At 41.2% G+C, this 16,820-nt stretch overlaps 1 protein-coding gene across 2 annotated transcripts in view; it reads left to right on the forward strand.

Moving 5' to 3' along the window:
- Positions 1-14,610, forward strand: part of TPD52L1 (TPD52 like 1) — a 61,893-nt gene extending 47,283 nt beyond the window's left edge. Inside the window, exons 5-8 of one of the 2 annotated variants that reach the window (XM_075748021.1) lie at positions 3,863-3,877; positions 6,418-6,456; positions 9,076-9,136; positions 12,796-14,610. In XM_075748021.1, coding sequence (XP_075604136.1) covers positions 3,863-3,877; positions 6,418-6,456; positions 9,076-9,136; positions 12,796-12,927 — 247 coding nt within the window. In that variant the 3' untranslated portion in view covers positions 12,928-14,610. The remainder of the gene's footprint in view (positions 1-3,862; positions 3,878-6,417; positions 6,457-9,075; positions 9,137-12,795) is intronic. The other variant, XM_075748022.1, reaches the window with a different exon arrangement.
- The last annotated feature ends 2,210 nt before the right edge of the window (positions 14,611-16,820 follow it).

The following is a 16,820-nucleotide window of genomic DNA, read 5'->3' on the forward strand; positions in this document are numbered from 1 at the left end:
GGCTGTAGAGCTTACAGCAGTGATCAAAGAGTTGGTGTACAAATACCTTGAACACTGGCTCTTGATCATATCGGGAACTCTTAACAATTCAGTACTTCTCAGGTCCTGTTGCTTGTGATTTGCATAGGGTGTGAGATAACCGCAAAGGCAGAAGTGTCTTCACTGTAATAGAGCATGTTTTTCCTTTAGTATTTCCCTTAATCAGTCACTGTTACCAAATTCCTTTGTCTTACCTCAGTATCAACCCCCACCTCCATGGCGATTATGCTTCTGACTAGCGCTTGGGAAGCAGATGGGTGGTATTTATCCCATTAGCTCTTTAGCCAAGGGCTCAAAGCAGAGGCTAACTCCATAAGCATTTTGATTAATCAAGAAGTTTGTTTCTAGTAGCTTTCTTTGAAATTATTGCCTTGAACCTGGTTGGGAATTTTTCAGGAAAATATGAACTGAATATACCAGCACTGTCATTTTTTGTGGACGCTTACTGTTAAGTTCTCAATTAGGAGAGTTTTCTTGACACTTGATGATGAAGCAGCAGGCAGTATAGCCAGCAGCCCGTAGTTACATAAAGCATGGCATGACTTGGGCTTTCTGCATCTGCTGAACATCCTGAATCTGGAGTAATGGTCAGTATGCTTCACTCAGCAGCAAAGCTGGCCTAAGATCTTGGCTCACCTCAGGCAGGTGCAGTTCTGCGTGGGGTCACGCTGTAAACTTTATAACTTAAATAACCTGGTTTTAAAAATCTTCCCCTTTCCCACTCCAATCCCAGCTGTGTTCAGGGGCGTAAGCTGTAAGGAGGCATGCGTTCTTTATTGTTTGCTTGCTTTTTTGCTAATCAAAATCATTTTATTTCGGTGATATTTTCAGATATGGATTATCACCGCCCCCCTCCCATAATGCTGATTTAAACACACATCAGACTCTAGCTTAATTCTCTTGGTTAGGCATTAAGGCTGATAGTCACCAATGGCATCCAGATGCAAATCCCTGTTCTGCATTCATTCAGAACAGACACTTGAAACTGATTTCTACAATCCAGATGATCATCATAATTCCCAGTATGTTCAGAGTCTGGTATGTTTGGCCTTTACCCCCTGCCTGTGGCGATGGTGATTTTGAAAGTGTTTGTAGTCAGCCTGACTCTAAATATCGAAGACTGCCACCTTTGTGAAACAAAATTCTGTTTTCCAGGTTGCCTGCTATGTCAACTGTACAGAGCACCACACGAAACACATATGTTTCTGTTCTGAAGATGCAGGGTCTCAATTAATAACCTGAAAGATATTTCACCCTGGATTATCTCTAAAAATATTTACTAAAATATCATAGATCAGAAACAGGCCAGATAGATAGACTCCCACAAATGTGCTATTTTGCTGTGCTAGAATTCAAGAAGATGAAATCTACAAGAAAGAAAGAAAAATGACAAAATTCCATGTGTCGCAAAGAACAGAGAAGCCACCCTTTTGGGACAAAGTGCTTTTGATGCAGCTGCTGTGCTTCTCTTTCATCTCCACCCCAGCTTCCCAGTGTTGCAACTCTCTAACTCATCTTGTGTATGAATAATCATTAGCAGCTTACATCTTCTAAGCTCTGTATGAATTATTAGTGCTTGGAACGTCTTTTTACAGTTGCAATGCATTCTATTTAATATTATCATGTTACTAGAAATATGAGAAATGCATATAAAACCAGTATACACATACATTTGCTTTGGGATACAAATCAGGCACTAGTAATATAGTTAATATATTCTTCATGAATAGCTATTGTGATTAATGATATGCCGTCAGGATTTTTTTTTGGCCCTCCACCCTGTCCTGGTTCTGGCAGCTCGTATTGCCTCCTTTAATGTTTTCTGCCATGGAAAAGGAAGGCAAAGGGGAAGAAGGGAGTCCCAAGTCACAGGGCAGCAGTGTAGGCTCAGATCTCTCAGAAACAGAGGTTATACTCCGACATTTCAACATGGCTCTTGCCATGTAGTGCACGGATGTGATACGGAGTTCTGAGGGTCTTTATCCCTTGCTCCTTTGCGTTCTGGTAAACTTTGGATCTTTCATGCAATGCTGCTGGACTGCCCTGCAACCATCTATGTGCATCTAAGAGTTTCAGCCCTGGTGATGCCCTTTGTAGTAATAAGTTGTGATGCCAAGTAGGAGACTTTCTGATTTTTTTTTGTTTGCTTTAAAAAGTAAAAATAAAAAAAGGAAACTCCATACACTGCACTACTACATGCACACTACCACATACATTACTACGACGCAAGTAAATGCATTTGAAGATTAAGCTGACAAAGGCGTGCATGCAAATTAGGATGTCAGCAGTTATACTGCTTATACATCCTTCATTCAACTGTCTCATACATTTTCTTTAATTAGGTGATCACACAGACCCCTTTCAAATTCAGTGCCTGGGATGAGCCCGCTCTAAAGATGAATGAAGGTAATATAATGCCTCATTCCTGCCAGGAGTTGGAAGGCACATGTGGAAAGAAACAGGCAGGGATGTGCCTTTCCAGGATTTCCATGATCTAGGAATGTTCTGGGCACTTAAAACTGTTGCTGAACTTGTTGAGAGCTGAATTCCTTGAAATATTGTGGTTGTCCTACTCAAAACTACCGTTCTTAAACCTCTGTGTCTCTGATATCCTCTGTAAAGGAAACAGTAATATTGTCTTGCTTCAGAATATAATTTCATAAGCATTTCTTTTGCTGATGGGTGAAGCAGTTGTTTTCTCTCATTTCTACTGACACTCGTCCCTTCATTTATGCTGTTTTTTAGAGCTGTGCAGTAACACAGATTTCCTTATCATATGGCTGTCCAAATATCTGTATTAGCATGGAGAAGGGAGTGGCTGTTACAGGGAGTCAGCAAGTATTAACAGGAGGCTACCTCTGGTAACAGTATTACTTATGAGGGTCTAAGCAGAAATGTGTTGTGAAGATAAATCCATGAATGTTTGAGAAGCACCAATATACATGATTATGAGCCCTGTATAGAACCCTGAAGAAATCAATGCTTTTCTTCAGAGCAAGGTATGAATATTGTGCAGTAAATAATGCATCACACCACACATTGAAAAAGGATGTGAAAAAATTGAAGACATGTTCATTAAGTGTGCACCATCTATCTGGCTCACTGCATGAGGCAGGTGTTGCCTTGAAGTGGTCTGTAATTAAAGACTACAGCAATAACACACAGAGATGAAGGAGTGGCTGTCTGCCTCATCATTTCTCGACTTCGGAACCTTAACAACATCCTTTGAATATTGTGTATCAGTGTGCATCTCCCAGTTGTGCTGCCTTAATTAAGTTTCTTGTGAGCTGGAAAACAGTGTCAAAGTGTTTCAAGTACTGTTTTCAACAAGGAAGAAGTATTTCAGAAAATGTCATTTTAGGAATTAAAGGCCCTTATTTTTTTCCATACCCTTCTCAACTGAGAGATGATAGGAAATCAGGGGGGGGGGGGGAGGGAAGATATTTGCTGCTGATGTACAATTCCATTTCACCTATACTTTCTCTTTGATGAGATTAAGGTAGGATTTTGGGAGGAAAACCAGTTAGCATTGTTTAAATCTGATCTAATGAAGAGAATACAAAGTTTAGCAGACAAAACCGCCGTTCTTTGTTGCACGTGGAATAGGTGACTGCATAGTGAAGGAGTGTATGAAAATTTTTGCTTTGAAGGAATCTGAACTGATCCACAGTCTAGTGTGAATTCCAGCATCAAGATTTGAATGCAAATGATTTTCTTTTTCTCCGCACGCAGTTTGACATGCTACAGATATATATGTATATTTTTGTTACATTTTCATAATACTTTTAACTCTTGCTTTTCTTTCCTTGTGCATCCACCACAGATCGCATTCAATTGGGTAAGACACATTACTCTCCTTGAATACTGCTTCTGTATTTGACAGGATTTGTTTTATGGAATGTAATGCAGTAACCTCTTTCCTTTCAGCATCACTGTATGTGATAGAAACATATGCTACTTAAACTGTAATGCCTTATTTTTACAGCATGGTGAGTATAATGAGGAAAGGATTGGACTAAGTGGCTACAGTGTGTTTGCCTTGCTCTTCAGTAGATTAGTCTCAAATTCAAATAACGAACGCATTCAAAAGACGTTGCTCTTGGGAAAACCTATTTATACGTAATCCCATTCTCTCAACCATCTTTTTTCTGTCAGAGATTGGAACATAAACAACAAACGCTCAGTAAAAATTCTATTCAGCCGGCAGAGTTTTATAAAGATTGTATAAAGTATTTAATTACCTCCTCTTCAATAAACCAAAAGTATATTAGTCATGAAGTCATGATGGTGTTTAAGTCTTGAGTCCTGGGGAAATTTCCAATAGTAGGCCAAGTTCTTAACATAATTAAAGGGGTTCTTTATCTTTAGAGCTTGAATTTATTGATGTGTAAAGCACTTCAGTATATGATGAATTACAAAACAATTTTATGTGTGCTCAAAGATTCTATAAGTGATCTGGCTTTACATCAGTTCACCTAGCAGAGGGGCTGGACAGCCCTGACCCCCCTGCGGTCCCTCTGGCCTCGTAGCATTGCCAGTACACAGGACAGGTCAAGAACAATTTTTCTGTTCAGCTAAGTGATCCTAATATGGACTCTTACTTCACTGAGAAAACTTCAAAAGAGGGCATAGATTGACCTTCCTACCTCACTCTGACATGAAACTAAAATGTTTAGCAACCTTTGTCAGGAAGGATCTCTGTTCTCTGTCTCTGCACTGATCACCATCAAACAAGTGTGTCTTTAAAAAAAAGCTTTATATTTTAGGCTTAAAGTAAAAGATGATGTTGTCACTGTTCCTATAATTTGCATCCTTACCTCCTTAAATAAATTAAAAGATGAACTCAGTGAAATGTGCACTTAGTATTCAGATTGTCTGTCACATGCCTTCTCTCAGCTGTGCAAATTTAATTTGGCACAATATAATCTTCTTAGTTAGACTTTCATATTTGGAAAGTTTTGCTATTAGAAGAGGAGCAGCCTATGCTGAAATACTTCCAAATTCTTATTTTTTGCCTATTTGTCATGTGTTACAAGACTAAAATGGCAAGCAGGCTTGTTTAATTTAACTAGGATTGTTAAAGATTTGCTGTACTTGTGAAATGTTTGGGCTAATCTTTCATAAGTCTTAAAAATGATGTGAAAAACTGAACATGAAACATTTTCATTGTCTGCTGTCGGTTCTTGTCTATCTGAGCTTAGCAGAAGCCCTCAAATATACACAACAACAAACAGTTTGCATAAGATATCTCTGTCCCACCTGCTTGCCAAACAGCTCTCCCCCCACCCCCCATTTCTGAATTTTTAATCTGGAAAAAAAAAATCTTTTGTGTGTATATGGACACAGTGCTGCTCTGAATTTGTATCACTTTTAGAACAAACACATGTGCTGTTTATATGAGAGCTTTCATTTTTTAATGCTGTAATCATGCTTTGCCTGATTGCAGCCAAATGTTGGTCTAAGTAAAGTGAAGCTCTCACTGTTCTCAATCAGACCAAGCTGCAGCTGTCAGTCACCACTGAAAGGAGCCACGCAGGAATTTTTGAAACAATACATAACTCTTGCAGTGCACAATTTACTTACAGTGTTCAGCTCTAAATGTACTTGTGGACAGTTCTTACACTTCAAATATCAGAACAGGCTTCCCAGCAGCAGGGAACAGGTGATGCAATGATAGCAGAGTTGGCTTTGGTGGCTCAGGTGGGAGAATGTGGCTAACAAGTCAAGCAGTTAGTGACAATTTGGGGATCTTTGAGTGATCCAGAGGCTCCATCCTCTGCTTGCCAGCCTTCTGATGATACTCTTGCTGCTGGGAAGTCTGAGGAGGGAAGTGTTACAGGGAGAGCAGGACAAGAGCTGTGGAAAACAGCTTTCTACCCTTGGTAATGTTGAGGTGCGAAGGAGGAGGTGAAACATCCTAGAGAGGTGGAGAGAGCAGCTGCTGCAGCCAAGAGAGCTGCCTCTCTGGTTGAAGAAACCTCTTGGTTAGGCAGCCTGTTGTGCAGGAGCCTACAGAAATAGGCGTTGTACATGCAACAAAGGTGGGCAATTGCCTGCTGCCTTGAACCAGCTCTGTTTATGCTCACAAACCCGAGGCGTACTGCACGCGTCCAACACAGAGCTTAATGCCTCTCGCTGCGCAACACGCAGGTAGCTCTCTGTTCCTCTGTCACGTGTTGCGTGTCTCTATAGATAGCAGGGGCCTGCATCATTCAAACGGATATTGCCATCAGGACAGAAAGAGTACCAGTACTACTGAAAATATGTATATATATATTTAAAGCTAAGTTTAAAAAATAAAAATTATATGTTATAATCATGTTGCAAACTGGATTTTACAGCTTTTTTTTCCCCTTATCTTTTGCTTTCATCCCACAGTTACTCTATTCGCCATTCCATAAGCATGCCTGCAATGAGGTAATATGCTACCCATATTCTATTTGCTATGGTGATGTTCTACAGTGTAATGAGGGGGGATTTGCATGCTTTGATCCTGATCCTGCAGTTTTTAGTTGGATGAATAGTCCCACTTCAATCAATTAAGGTTATTCATGTAGATAAGGGCTGCAGGACAGGCCATCTGTGGGTTTTTTCTTTTTAATTGTATTAACTCTTTAATCTCTTGTACAAGCCTTTGAGTAAATGAAGCAGTTCTGAGATGTATTTGGGTAGTTGATTGTTACCAGGTTTGTATTACTGAATCTGTAATTCAGTTGTTTTGCTGTCTCTAGAACATTATCCAAAGCCCATTAACGTCAGAGATGCTTTCCACTCCAGCAGGCTTTGGATCATGCTCCTATGGAGGGATTTTATATGAGTGCTTTCATATTTTAATGGCTATAACGACACTTTACTTGACTGCAGCCAAATATTGATGTCTGTTCAAGTAAAGCTCCAAGTGTTTTCAGTAAAATTAGGATCCAGCTTTCTTTTTACCCCCTCAGCCTCTAAATATATGAATATCCCCACTCCCTGCCATGCATTTAGGGAGAACAAAACTCCTAACTATATGATGGATGCTAATTCATTCACCTTCAGCAGGTGGTTAGTTTAAGGCAAGCGTTCACCTGTGTGACCTATGAGTCAAATAGAAGTTATAAAACTCAATTTCTCTCTCCTTTTGACCCTTCTTGCGCTATGAAAAGTTTGTCGCCTATTTAATCGAAACCAAAAGTAAATCTGCATTATTTTTCCAACTAGCTTCTGTTTGCCTTTTCCTTAAATTAGGGTCAGTTTAACTTAGCCTGATGAGGGATATGATGTAAATGTATGTGCAGAGATAGAGGCCATCATGATGGTCCTGGTAAGTTCCCAGAATGTACAGAGGATGAACTGGAACACTAAAGTTTTAGCAGCCACTGGCTTCATCGCTTTCGGAAATGAAGCACAGGCTCCTGAACGTGTTTGCCTTTCCCCGTGGCTGACACAGAGACTTGGGCACCTGCCAGAGTAAAGTGGTTCTGCCTCATTGTTCCACTCTGAGGGTATCCTCCGTTATGGTTAAAGATCACTGTTATGTTTTATTTCATGTAGGAACAAATGGCTGTACTGGCTTTAGTGCATCCTGTTGGCCATGTTGTTAGGAGGTACCCTATGCTTTCAGTGGTAGTAGTTTCTAGAATCTCTTTCTGGATATACCACAATAGACAGGTGAAAAAAAGAAAAAAAAAAGCTGAAGAACTAAACACTAAACTGCTTCATTGTACTGCACTGGGCTTAGAGAGATCCTCTCACCTCTTTGTCTCTTATGGTAAAGAAGGTACAAGAGGAACCTTGCTGGACAACAGTTTCTGAGCTGCAGTCTTCACTAATAATGAAACACAAAGTATGCTGTAATTGAGCTCTCAGTTGTCAAGCAAGGAGCAAAGAACCAGAAGAAGATCCCTTTTGCCCACTGTAGATTTGCCCAAGTCCTTTGTCCTAGCTAAACTACAAGAGGAAGAGACAAGCTTTTGTACTTACTCCAGCTTGTCTGCTTCTAGCATGTCTTCCTACGTGGGACAGGGACTATCAGCAGTGGGGAAGCTGCTGCAAAAAGGGGAGAAGAGACATCCATCTAAGGAACTGAGGGGCATTTGAGTACAGATCTCTATGAGAATCCATATTCTCACTTTAAAACAGCATATGCATTATATTAATAATATTACATGGCAGATATTAGTTGCGGTCAGTATGTTCTGTTTGCAGGAAGAAATGGAAGAAATTGCATGCATTTAAAATGAAGGAGAGGCTATGTTTCAAGTTTTGGAGAAAGAACAAGATCGTCAGGCAAGCCAGCAAACCAAATATGTGATTTGCTTTAAGAAGGAAAATCACAGCTGTTGCCTTTTTCTTTTATTCTTACAAGATATGTTCAACTCACAGTTTTCCCAGAAACAGTGTTGTGTTCTGTTCTACAGGGAGCAAAAGGCAGAGAAAAGCTTAGCTTTGTCAGAGGGGCACCCTAGGAACACAGTCTCCCTAAAGTCGTTGTCTTTGAAAGCGGCAGGATACACCTGTGGTCACAAAATCATGGAGTGGGGGCTCAGGATGCCTCAAAGGCATTTGGGACCCACTTGCTATGGAGTTCTAATCTCCTTCATCCTAGCCTCAGGACATTAAACTGTCATCTTTTTAATTATGTAGATTATGAACTTGCTCATCAGCTGAAAAACAAATGTTAATTTGTTGACAACACCACCACAAATGGCTAAAACCAGAGTAATGCAGCACTACAGCCAGCGTTCCCTGGTTGTTCTTCTGAAAACGTGATAAATGTCCCAGAAGGTAGGCAGGCCACTGTTTGCTTTCAATTACTCAGCAGGTTCTGCTTTTGCAAATTTGTAGCTAAAAAATACTCATCTGATTACCGTAGTTAGATTTGACTGGCAGAGCACAAGTGACTGTACCGTATCAGTCTATAGCCCTGTGCTGCCAGCCAGCCTTCATTCTGTCCTAGCATTGTTGCCTGCTTAAGAACTGATCAAATTGTGGAGTTTACCTCATTACGTTTGCAACTGACTCTTCTTCCTTTCTTCAACTTACTTTTTCTCCTAGGAATTCTCCAACTTTCAAATCGTTTGAGGAGAAGGTTGAGACCACTGTCACAAGCCTTAAGGTAAAGGTTAGAAGCAGAGTTACATGGCTGGGCATATTGTGGCACATGTGATTGTCTCTGAATGGTTCTTGTTCATCAGATAGTCAAGTGTGCTCATAAAATGGAATTTTACTTTGCTGCTATAGAAAGATTCCAACACATTCCAAGTACAGTCTGTCAGTGGACAAGGGCCAAATTGATCACCCCGCATTTTAGGGGGAAAACACTAGATTAATGTCAAAGAGCGTTACAACTTGTAAAACATTAAAAAGGCAAGAAAATGGCCTTCTGCTTGGGGCAGAAGGACATTCCTCCTTACAGAAAATGCAAATTACAGCTAGCACTGAAGCAGCAGGTGCACAGGGAAGGTCTGTCTTTTCCATGCCACTGCGAAATCGTACAGCACATAAAATTTTCCAGTCAATGTCTGAGGAAAGGAAAGTAAGCAGCAGAGAGCTTGATCTATTTTTATGTTTCTAAATAAGCATGTCCATCAAAGAATGCAGAGTTGCTCTATCATTGTCAGATTTTGAGTGTTCACATTTATTTAGTGATAGGCTGTTCTGACAACTTGAAGTCATCATCGTGTAGGGTAATGTCATCTCCATTGCACTGTGTCAGAGAGGGAAACATCATCTCAATTTCACAGGTGGGAGGCAGCATCCCAGGGAAGACTAGGAGCATCCCAAGGAGCTAGAAGGGAACACAGACTTCCAGAGCCCCAGCTGTGTGCCCCTATACGTTTTCCTATTCATTCTTTTCACCATAGCTGCAACTGCTTTTTATACTCAACCTCACTGTAGGAGAAGTCATTCATGCAGTGGGGTGCATTGGCTTGGAAGGTCTGAATTCCTGTCTGTTGCAGTCAAGCATATTGCTTACTTATCCCTTTGTGTTCCTTCTACCCATTTAGATAAGGGATGCAGCTCATTGGAACAGCTGAGGTCTCAAATAGATTTTTTTTTTTTTTTTCACCACTCACCAGTTGGAGAAGTGCAGCACTTTTTGTACCCATTTAGTCACTAAACCTACCCTCAGGGCTTTCAGTAGTACTTCTGGCTCCCAAGTTTGCTTCTAGACTACTTAGACTCCGCAAATCTATTCCTCCTCCACTTAGGCCAAGCTGTGAGAGGGACAGCTTAACGCCTTTTGCCTTGCTTTGAGGAGTCAGGGACAAATGTGAGTGATGTCCTTTCTGCATCAAGGGACAGACAGGTGTCTGTTTCCAGTCACCTCACTGTGTCATTCAGAAAGAGGAAAAGTCAATTCAAACTGCACAGCTCTGAAGACCATTTCTTCTCACAGTGATCTGCTTGAGGAGCCTGATCTTATTTTGCTGATTAAGCAAAGGTGTTCTAGAGACTATTTGTCATGACAGCTCTTAGCCTGTCGTGTTCAGAGTGCTCTTAGATCATCCTTTAAGGAATATTTAATTAAGCATGACAAAGCAAAAAGTCTTGAGTCTAAAATCATCTTCTACATTCCATGAACCCCTCAGTGTCCATCTTTATTGGCAAACCCACTGACATTTTCAGAAATAGTTTCTGTATTTGCTTTAATTTTTTCATTTCTTTGTGCAAATGGAGAAGGGAAGCTGGAAGTCACGGACCTAGGGTGCCACCAATGTAAGCTGTGGACAACTGGGAATGCCTCAGCACTGTTCTTTCTTTTCCCTGCCTCTGATCCAAGGCTTGCAAGATTAGGAAGACCGAGGGGTAGGGGGAGAAACCATAGGCTGTCCCTTCAATTCTAGGGTCCTGTTGTGGTCTGAAAAAGTGGAGAACTTACCAGAGAGGCTGCTGAAAAAGAGAAAACAGCAGTAGTCTTACCATCTTCTACCCACCATATTAGCTACAGATCTTCAGTGGTCCTACAATGTTCTGTAGTCAGCCAAAACTGGTGTTCAGATTTCATACATTTAGAAGTCAAATTTCAAATTAGATTTTATTTGCTCATGGAGTTTGGACTTTGGGTTGCAGCTTTCTTAGGAGAGTGTATTCAGCTTCCCCTGGAATTCAGCAGGACCTGAGTACCTTATTCTTTTCAACTTTTCTGAAAATCAGAACACTGATGAATTAAATGTTTGTGTGAACACTGGGGGATTGGCCAGAGACATTCAATAAAGTGACTTACATCATTCCTAGTTTTGGATGGAAGAGGAGGCAGAAAAGCAAATAAAAAATGAAACTGCATTATTGTTTCTGATTTTGAGGTGTCCAAATTCAGATCCACCTTATCTGAGTCATTTGAAATAGTGCAGGAATAGTCTTCTTTCACAATCACTCTGATCAATCTGAATCAGTGTGCTTTTGAGAATTCTACTTGGCAAATAAGTCATGAGTTTTGCCATGAAAACTTAATAGTAGCTTTACTAGGCAGTGGCTGCCTTTTCACTGCAAGTTCTGGGCCTACCAACATTTAACAGTATATGTATTTTGGATTCCTGTTTGCAAAAATCAGTGATGGACTAATACTTTCTGGAAGTCAGCACAACCCACTAGAATGGATACAGATTTTTACCTCTTGAGATGGGAACTTTTAAGAACAGTGACTCAAACTGTCAGAGCAAATATCAGACCTACTACTACGTTCTTTTATTGAACTTTCAAGCTAGGCAAGGTTGTGTGCTAGCTGATGAAACAAAGGATTACATAGGATTAACCATTTGGAAACTTGGGACACGAAGTTCATTTAATTAAAATAATCTTCCTAAGCATTCAGTGGCTGACACGCTGGAAAAATGCCAGCTTGTCTCTAAGTCCTGCTGTAGTTCTGGAATGGAGTAAAAAGTTTTGCCCTATTTTCAAGCTTGAATCAACTTCAAGTGGGCCTATCAGCAAGCCAAATCACAAAAGAATGTTCTTTTACCAAGACAACCCGTTCAAAACAGCTTTGTCTATTCATCACTGAGTCTTGACCATTTCCACATCTTTAGATAAAGCTCTGTCTTTGTTAGGAAAACTCCAGTTCAGAGATTTAGTCATAATGGATTTTATTTTTAATACTTATATTTATAAATTCATCAAACTGAAGCACTTTGAAAGTAGGCAACCTGTGAGCACACTGTCATGTTTCATTAATTTGATATCTCTTCCATGAAAATGCCATGGGCAGTTTTATATATCAGTATCTAGGTAGCCACAAGTACCTAAAGGGAGACAAGCAGCTGGTTTTGTTTTTTGGTTACTATATTCCTTCTAGTGTCCAAAATCCCAGTGCAGCTTGTGTATTTTGAGAGTAGCTGTGTTACTGTTGCTGGTGGGTGGGCCACTGTACTCAGCAAATGAACCAGTTCATTTTAATACTCATCGCTTATCCAGCCTCCATAGAACTGCAAAAAACCAGTGACACCAGTGTGAGCTACTCATGTGAAGAATCACACTAAGTTTACTGGTAGGATCTAGGATCCTGCCTGGGAACTACTTAGGGACTGCTTCCTCTAAGCATATGATAAATGCCATTGGCAGGTTTTATGATTGCAGCCTAGAAGATTAGAAATTGGGGGAGGAAAGAGGTTGCTTTATTTGGCTCTTTTTAGAGCTTTTGTTTGAAGAAAAACCCAACCCCACATGTTCTCTGCCTGCTTGGACCAGTTCCCAGCCCTCCATTGCGATGGGGTGGAATGCAAATGGGACTTGCTACAGCATGAGCAGAGGAACTTGCTGTTCTCTTTGTTTCAGACCAAGGTTGGTGGGACAAGCCACACGGGAGGCAGTTTTGAAGAAGTTCTCAGCTCTACAGCCCATGCCAGCGCTCAGAGCTCTCTTGCTGGCACCCGACTCCCTGAGAGTGAAGAAGAGCTTCAGTGTTAGACTACAGGTCCTCCTGAGCCTCACATGCCTCTCTTCAGAGACTTGGCCAGCCAGTGATTTTTAGACCTCCCTTGCCACCCAACTTGCGCAACAAGGTTTTGTAAGCTTTGGAAAATTGCCTCCCTGGCTTTGTGCTGGAGAAACATTTTCCTCTCTCTATTTGTATTTTAGATGGGCCATTTTATTGTCAGGTACTTGGTACACCATAGAAACTACATGCAAGCCTTTGACTTACGATGCTCTAAATTCTATGTTAAGTGACCAAAATAGTTTTCATTGTCATGTAACTTCCCTCCAACAATCTCCCAGTCTCTGTTTCTTATTTCTTTTAGTCTACTTTTTCCTATTTGTTGGTTTCCAACTGCCCTCTCAGTGCCACATCAGACAGATGGACCTAGAGCTGTGCAAAGATTTTTACTGCCAGCAACAGTCCATGTACCAGCTGTCTACCAGCCATACCAGGTGCCCTTTGCTCAGGAGTGTCTGTACATGATCTCTTACCTAACGGAATTAAATCACTTCTTGTCACAAAGTTATCTCTCCTTTACTGGGACAGTCTGGCATTGCCCTCCACCCATTAGTCAGCGGGGCTAAGGAGGACAGGAAGAGATGCCCAGTTATTTGTATAGAAACCGAATCACAGCTGCTGATTTAAGATGATCATTGTAGCTGAAAAAGTTCCTGTTGCTTGCTCTCTGTGGTTTGGTAAGACTTGACAGTATAAGTTAATTACAAAGGGAAGTGGTGCAGAGGGAACCGCTAATAATTTTGCCTCCATATCTTCCCCTCAAAAATAAGGGAAGATTTATTTATGAACCTCAGTCAAGAGACAGCCTTAAGCGAAAGAATACAAAACCAACAATTGGCTTAAGATGTGCCATAGGTTAGCAAGCCCATGCCTTCAGTCCGTGTTTCAGAGCTGCTAGCATCAACCCTGTTATCTTACAAATAGCCAGGATGAGTAAGTATTTCACTTTTCGTGTCAAATTTTGTCGTGCATCACTCCAGGACATAAATCCACCAACCGCATTGTATCTATCTCCTTAATCACCACAAGCCAGTCATCTCTCAGCTATGCTTCAGCATGTTTTCTTGGATCCTTTTAACATTTTTTTTTTCTAAGAAAAGAGCAGCACGCTTGTGACACTATCTTGCTGTCTAGTGAGCACGTGTCAGTCTGCATGTTGCATTGCTCAGTTCACCGGACTGAGATGAGCGTAACTTTATCAATAAAATGTAAACAAGATGGAAAACAGTCTGGCTACTTTCCAAATGGATGCATTTTTTTGAGCATAAGCCAAAGCTTCAAATCGGTGTTAGTGACTTGGACATTACAGACTGCTTAAAATCTCATAAGGAAACTTGGCTCTAAGTGATTTTTTTCCTGTGTGGCTTTTGTTATAGTTTTTACAAAGTTGGAAGTCCTTTCGTAATGTTCTACTGGACATAAGTTAACTTTGGACATCTATATCAAATGCCTCTTTAGTGTGATTTTTAGCATGCAAGCAAATCTAATGAGTTATTTTTAGTACAGTTTTCTTGTGACAGTTTGCTAGCTTATTTTACGTGGTTTTGTGCTTAAATGTGAATTTATTTAAATAAAGAAGATATTAATCGTCAACTTAGTTTGTGTAAATGAAGTTATTGATATTCTTACTAAAAATAAATTTCTCTCTTACTCTTCTACACTTTGTGATGTTTTTCTTTTAATTCTGTTTATTTAGCAGCATTACTATGCGTCTCTAAGCCTTGCCATGTCACTACAGAGTATCAAGGTAAATTGCAAGAACATAATCCACCATTCCTACGGTTTTTAAAGTCCATTCCGTCACCTCTGGACCTGAAGTTCCCCATGGAAATCTGGGGCTCAAGTTTGTAAATTGTTGAGGTTCCAAGGTGAAAAATGATTGAAGAGAGTTCAGTAAAAGTGAACTGTGTGGCAGAAAACATCTAGTTGTAACCTTTTGAGCAGGGCCCGCAGCTAAACCCATGGTTAAAACGTGGAGTTCAAGCACTGTCATCTACAGGACACTGATTTAGACCTCATTTTCTTCACGTGTATATATATGTATACTTACACACACAAAAAAGGGTTCTGGGAAAGCAGTAAATTGTTTTTAACTACATTCATTAAGAGCATACTTTAAAGAGTTGGTGTCAGTATGACTGTTAGTGGAGGCAGGATGGCCAGACTGGCTTCTCTTCCATATAAGCCCTTACATGTTATTGTCATTACAGCAGCTACCACCATGTGTAGGCTCAATGCCGATAACGGTGCACAGCAGAAAGACACGGAGAAGGTGATTTCCTCTCCTAGGTCACATGTCCAGGGCCAAGCATACTTTTCAGTACACTTTGGTACTGCACTAGTGTCCTGGTTTTGGCTGTGATAGAGTTAATTTTCTTCCTAGCAGCTGGTGTAGTGCTGGGTTTGGGATTTAGGATGAGAATAATGTTGGTAACACACTGCTGGTATAGTTGTTGCTAGGTAGTGCTTACATTAAGTCAAGGACTTTTCAGCTTCTCATGTCCTGCCAGCGAGGAGGCTGGAGGTGCACTAGAAGCTGGGAGAACACAGCCAGGACAGCTGACCCAAACTGACCAAAGGGATATTCCATACCGTATGACATCATGCTCAGCATGTAACTGGGGGAGTTGGCCAGGCAGGGAATCACTGCTCAGGGACCAGCTGGGCATCAGTCAGCAAGTAGTGTGCAAATGCATCATGCATCACCTCGTTTGTATATTCTATTATTAAACTGTCTTTATCTCAACCCATGAGTTTTACTTCCACACCCCCCAGTTCTCTCCCCCATCCCTCTGGGTTGGGGGCAGTGAGCGAACAGCAGTGCAGCCCTTAGCTGCCTGCCAGGTTAAACCACGATTAGGAAACGGGAAGCCCCACAGGCTGTTGGCTAACCTTTCTATCAACCTGTCATCACAGTTCGCGCTTTCTGACTGCACCTTCTCCTCCAGTCTCTTTCCAACCAATTCCTGTTCCTATTACATTACAGTGCCCAAAACTGACGCGCAACCGCACATGCAGCAAGTAGAAGGGAATGTGATTTTACCTGCTGGATTCCTTTAGACAAAACCAAACCCCACACAACACATGCTCAAAGCACGTCCCTGTTTCCCAGGATAATGCTTACCTTGCACCGTTGCACTGCTGACTGGGGCTCAGCGCTCTGTCCCCTGGATCCCCTGTGGCACAGCCTCTTTAAGGCCCCTTCTCTGGTTTGTCAAGAATGTTCTGAGTTATGGCTCCCAGTGCATCCACAGCTCTTTCATGCCTGGTATTCAATACAAACTAATGGGTTTGCGTGCGTCTCAGCGGAATAAAAACGCTGAAGAACGATGGGCCTGCTCCATCACACTTGCAGTATGACACTTCCTGAGCCATGGTGCCCAAAGATACGTGCTCAGCTGAATTACGTACCTTTAACGAGGATGACAATTGAGTTTAGTTTTGTGCTGCCTCATTTGACATGAGGCTGGAGACAGAGAAGCTACCTCCAGGTCTCTACCATGCCACTTCCCCAGGTGCAAACTTTCATTATGTCATAACTGTGCCATCACCCTAACCTCCAGCTGCACACATGATGCAAGAGTTAGTAGTGCAGACTGGCCTCATTATGGCATTTACCACCCCATCAGCTTTACCTGACAATGATACTTACTACTTCCGCTAAAAACTGCCACTTCAGCAGAATCAGCACCAGACTGTGCAAGCTCCAAAGGTCCCAACCTCAATAAGTGTATTGAGAAAGTGTAATTAATGAGAGTATCACTTTTATCCACCATCAGTTCTTAAGGGTCTTGTACTCCAAAGAAATCTCCCCTCTAAGTTTGGCTCTGTCAAACTGGCTTCTAGAGAAACACAGTCTTGCTTC

Source organism: Balearica regulorum, chromosome 3 (assembly GCF_011004875.1).
Source record: "Balearica regulorum gibbericeps isolate bBalReg1 chromosome 3, bBalReg1.pri, whole genome shotgun sequence".
In the NCBI taxonomy this organism is placed as follows: domain Eukaryota; kingdom Metazoa; phylum Chordata; class Aves; order Gruiformes; family Gruidae; genus Balearica; species Balearica regulorum.